We start from the raw sequence: 5,733 nt of genomic DNA on the forward strand, positions 1-5,733 counted from the left end.
CATTGGGAGTTATACCTGATGTCAATGATGAGTTGATGGGTGCTGATGAGTTGATGGGTGCAGCACACCAACATGGCACAAGTATACATATGTAACAAATCTGCACGTTATGCACATGTACCCTAGAACTTAAAGTATAATAATAAAAATTTTAAAAAAATACAAAGATTAGCTGGACATTTGGCACTTGCCTGTAGTCCCAGCTACTAAGGAGACTGAGGTTGAAGGATCACTTGAGTCTGAGAGGTCAAGACTAGTGAGCCATGATTGCTCCAGGCACTCCAGCCTGGACTGCAGAGTGAGACCCTGACTCAAAACAAGCCAGCAAATAAAGAAAAAAGCAAAAAAGAAAAAGAAAATGTAAATGCCAATGTAACTCTATCAAGGTCTCATGTTCCAACTGTTGACATGGCAAATTTACTAATACACTAAAGAAAATATTCTAAAAAATCCCCCCTTCATTCATTTAGTCCTTTATTTTTTGCAACCGTGCCACAAATATTTATTTAATAAGACATTAGGAATCCAGGAGTGAATAAGCAAGATACTGTCTGTTCCTTGTTAAAGAATACAGTCTATTATTTGTAAAACAAATAATTAATAATGACAGTGATGAGTGCCACAAAGACATGTCTTCCCTGAAAAAGTAACATTTCAAAGGAAGGTCTAAGGATAAGGATTAAACACATAAAGAGGTGTTGAAGAGCAATCTGAGTGTAGAGAATAGGAGTGCAATGGCTGGGATGTTGTATATGGTCAAGATACAGACATATTAGTGGAGCTGGATTGTAGTGACAATGGACTCTTTCATTTTCATGGAAATCAATCTGAGATTTCCTTCAGTTTGGTCCTTCGCTTATCAAAAGTATTTCCATTCTTCAAAGTCAGCCTCAAATGCCTATCCCATTTTTCAAGCCTTTCCTGAAGTTTCTATTATTCTCTCCTCTGAACTCCCAGAGTGGTTTGATCCCACCCTTTCTAAAGTACCTGCATATAATTATAATTCAAGATCGATTTTGTATATTATCTATACTGAGTGTGCCACCACGCCCAGCTAATTTTTGCATTTGTAATAGCTATAGGGTTTTACCATGTTGGCCAGGCTGGTTTCGATATCCTGACCTGAAGTGATCCACCCACTTCAGCCTCCCAAAGTACTGCGATTACAGGTGTGAGCCACCGCACCCCACAAATGATACTTTTTTCCTACATCATTCTAAATTATAGAACCTTTAGGTCCCTGACTTAATCATTCAACAGATACTTACTAAATTCCTGCCATATATAAAAAGAAATCTGCCAGATGAAGCTAATCAAAGAATGCTGCTTTTCTGAATTAGTACTCTATACTTCAAAGCAAAAAAAAAAAAAAAAAAAAAGTAAGAAAAGAAAACAAAAAGAAAAGGAAAGGAATGTAGAAAAGAAAAACTTGCTCACCTAGGCCTCACCCAACTCTCAACTAGGGTTCACACACTGCCTTCTGTCAGAGGTTGCGGTAGACTCCCCAACCACACGTTAATACATAGCCTTCCTTGTTAGGGCGTAATTTATTAACTAGACTGCTGCTCCTAGTTTAATCACATCTTTTCTTATGAGACCAACAATATTCACCTTCTATAGACGAATCAGCATTAATATAAGCCACGCCACGCTCTTGAAGGAGTCTTGAATTCTCCTGTAATAAAAAGGAAAACCATAAATATAAAGTTACAACCCACTCCCCCTCTCCCACAAAATGCACATCTACATTTAACGATTTAATGTATGTAGACTTCTAATTGAGCTGATCCATATTAATGACAAATTTGACATAAGAAATTCTCATAAAAGAGCTGCTTTGAAAGAATTTGAATAAAGATTACTGGTAGGAAACAACAAGCAAAACTTGTTAAAAGCTAATATTTAAGATGAAACTGTCCATATACTTACGGTAAGTAGAAAAGGAGTTAATTTCTTAACCATACTGTAGTTTATCCTTCAAAAAATTTTCTTAGCAAACATGAATGACCTGAGACTTTTCAGTGAAGATCTTCCTACAAACATCTCATTATTTAAGCAGAAAATCTTGTCTGGTTCATATGGAATGAAGGTATTTTAAGTTTATGAAATTTCAGGTTAAATTTCATATTATGAAAAATAAGTGAACTTAAGTCATCGCCTGACCATGAAGTCAGGTTCTCCTGTAGGATGGCACCATCTCCTGGTCAATATTGATAATTGCACATTTTTAGAATAACACATAGCAAAGTTTTTTTGAGATATCAATGTGGATTCTGAGTCTCTAAAATATGTAATTTCCTAAGCATTCTGACTACAAGATAAAAAATGAAAAAAAAATGCACTGTAAGTGAAAAAAACAATTTGAAAGACACAAATCACACTATCAAAATATTTAGGTTCTTCCAGATATTGGAGTAATTCTTTCTTATAAAACTTTGACTAGGTCTACAAGAGCATCATTTACTTTTTCAAAGAAAATTAAAGTTTACTGGGCTTCACATAGTATCTGGAGCATGAGAGGAGCCAATAAGTATTTACAGCATGACTGGAAATTAATGGAATAAATATTGACTTTGCATATATTTACCTTATAGCTAATGTTTCTGTTATATAAAGCCAACAATACATGCAGTTAAAATTACTTTTCAAAGGGCTTAGTAAATATTCGGTGGTGGAAATTTCTGCCTTACTTTTAACATAATTTAATATAGAGAGGATCATTATGAATTAAGAAAGATAAATGAAAAGGATACCTTACAGCCAGGTGTGGTGGCACACGCCTGTAATTCTAGCACTTCCAGAGGCCGAGGCAGGCAGATCACTTAAGCTCAGGAGTTCAAGGCCAGCCTGGCCAACATGGCAAAACCCTGTCTTACTAAACATACAAAATTTAGCCAGGTGTGGTGGTCTGTAATCCCAGCTACTCGGGAGGCTGGGGCAGGAGAATCGCTTGAACCAGGGATGCTGAGGTTGCAGTGAGCAGAAATCACGTCACTGTACTCCAGCCTGGGCAAGAGTGAGACTCCATCTCAAAAAAAGAAAAAAATGTGTTTAGCTTTAGGAGATATTTTGGAAAGCGTAATAGAATCATGACAGAAATCAAACATGATACAGGAGAAATTGACTTCATGGTCAGGAAATAGAGACAATTTAACCTCATATTTTTCATAAACTTGAAATAGCTTCATTCCCTTTGAATCAGAGAAGATTCTGCATTTAAATGGCATGTTTATGGGAAGATATTCACAGAAAAGTCTGTTAGGTCGTTCATGTTTGCTAAGACAATATTTTGAAGAATAAACTGCAGTATGGTTAAGAAACTGACTCGTTTTGATGTTTGGTTTCTAGCATATCTGCTTATTTACTCTCATACTCCCAGGAAATAAAGATAATTTTGACAATTGGCATTAAGTGGCTCTTAAAAGTTCAAACAAAACTTAGTTCTTTAGCAACAGAGATTTTTATTGCTGATTTTTGAACAAGAATATGTTGCTTCAGGTTTTGGGGAAAAAAAACTTTAAATATTTTCTTATTATATTCATTTCATATTTTTATGTGCTTGGCAAATAAGTCCTGGCTAATTTATTTTATAAAAATTTATATTATAGCAAATTATCAACTAACCTCTGCCCATTCAGTAGAACCAAGAAGACCAAATTCTTCTGCATCCCAGCTTGCAAACAAAATTGTTCTTCTAGGTCTCCACCCTAAAATATATGTGCATATATAAATGCTAGAAAAAAATTCATAATGTACCCAGGATACTACCAAGCCCAGATGGAAAAAAACAAAACAAAACAAAAAAACAGTCATTGATTATTTGGGAAGGGCGAATTGTGGTAAAAATCTTTACTTACGTAATTTTCTTTTGTAAGATTTTAAAAAGTTGTCAATAAAAAATAGTACAATTACATAGAAAAGGGGGGAAATGTGACAGTAAAGATCTTGTAAGATCTTAAAACAATCTAATAGGTTTATAATAATTGGCTATGCATAGGAAGTCATTGGTGGTCTGCAACTGCCTAGAACAAAGAAAGAAATTTCTAGATGTGTTCGGTCTTCTGAAAGCAGATACAACTGAAAGAAAACCCTTTGAAACTCTTTCCTATTGTTCTGACATCAAATAAACAATTGTTCAATATCAGCTGGTCGTATGATTTCACTCCATTCTCTGCCAGAATTAATCAATAAGGGCTCAGTTAGCAACAGCAATGTTTGCTGTTGCTGAAAACCACATAATTCAATAGAGGGGTGATGTGTCTTGGAGGTTTATAAACACTGACCTTGGAGTTAAGGCAAGATCTTGTTTCAAACCCTGGTTCTCTCACTAGCAGCACGACTAAGGGAAGGTTATTCAAACCTACTAAACTTCCATTTCTTCATCTGTATACCAGGAACAAGAGAGTAAAGATGAAGACCCCACTTGATTGTGGAAGGATTAAATGGGATAACGTTTAGAAAGCACTCAGTAGGTGCCCCAAAAATTGTGAGTACTCATCATCTTAGTAAATATTCATGTGTGCTTAAGAATGTATATACTACAGCTGTTGACTCTAGTCTTTTGTTTTTGTCAATAGTATTATTCAAATTTCCTATTATTATTCATCAGCATTCCATTTCTTTGGCATATTTTATAATTGTCACAGTGATGTTTTGTATAGTTACCACAGGGATTTCCTAGCAAAATCATGAAACATTCTTGTAACAAAATTAAACTCTACCTACTTCGTGAATTATGTAAATTTAGCTGTGTAGAAAAAAGAACTGAGCATCTTTACATTTTATTTTAAATAGAGACATCATGGTTTTGTGGACTGGTAGTCAGAAATTTGAGTTTAAACCCTGATTCTCTTATTCTGCCACATGCTAGCTACATAATCCTGGGGAAACTATCGAATTCTCTAAACCTTGGTTAACTTATCTGTTACATGAGAAGATAAATAAATATGTCTTCTCCCTAGTTGCTATGACTTCAAAGTACATAGGACATATAAAAACAGTTTCTCAAAAAAAGTAAATACTATGCAAACAACATATATTATTGTTTTTATTGTTGCTACAAATATATAGGTTATATTTTACAGCCCCCAGACACCTTGTTTGCAGGGTCAATAAAGAGAATGAACTTCTTGCTCTCAATGTGCAATTATTATGTTAAAGAGCAAACATTTGAACTAAATTTTACTTTGACTATCATATGAAGATTCTAAAATGGCTAAAGTGATGATGTTATGAGTATAAACCTAATTTTTGTGAGAGCACACCAGTGCTCAGGGTATGAGAATACAGATTCCAAACTTTTGACAGAATCCCATTAGACCTAAGACCAGTATTTCTCTGAACAGAACATCTATCTCCTTAATTACTCCATACATTTAACTTGAGGTCTGGGATTAGAAGAGACTGAGGAACGTCTGCTTACAGTCTCTAACTAGGAAGCTTTGGCTTATAATCTAATTTCAGTGTGTTTTCTCTAGTGATGTAACCCATCTGCATCTTCTTAGTTGCAAAGAACAACCATTAACAGTATAATTCCTTTATTTCAGATTATCACTTAATACATAAATATCAATAATATAAATGTTATATAAATAAAGGCAAAAATAAATAATATAATTGGCCGGTGGCTCAAGCCTGTAATCCCAGCACTTTGGGAGGCTGAGATGGGCGGATCACGAGGTCAGGAGATCGAGACCATCCTGGCTAACACGGTGAAACCCGTCTCTACTAAAA

The 5,733-nt window shown here is 35.0% G+C and overlaps 1 protein-coding gene across 1 annotated transcript in view; it reads right to left on the bottom strand.

Annotated features, from left to right (window-relative positions):
- FOLH1B (folate hydrolase 1B) overlaps positions 1 to 5,733 on the bottom strand; it is a 66,829-nt gene that overhangs the window by 22,405 nt on the left and 38,691 nt on the right. The window contains exons 10-11 of the mRNA XM_011984892.1: positions 3,625 to 3,764; positions 1,612 to 1,675 (exon numbers count right to left, since the gene is read on the bottom strand). Of these exons, the coding sequence (XP_011840282.1) occupies positions 1,612 to 1,675; positions 3,625 to 3,764 (204 nt within the window). The remainder of the gene's footprint in view (positions 1 to 1,611; positions 1,676 to 3,624; positions 3,765 to 5,733) is intronic.

Source organism: Mandrillus leucophaeus, unplaced genomic scaffold, assembly GCF_000951045.1.
Source record: "Mandrillus leucophaeus isolate KB7577 unplaced genomic scaffold, Mleu.le_1.0 Scaffold276, whole genome shotgun sequence".
Classification (NCBI taxonomy): domain Eukaryota; kingdom Metazoa; phylum Chordata; class Mammalia; order Primates; family Cercopithecidae; genus Mandrillus; species Mandrillus leucophaeus.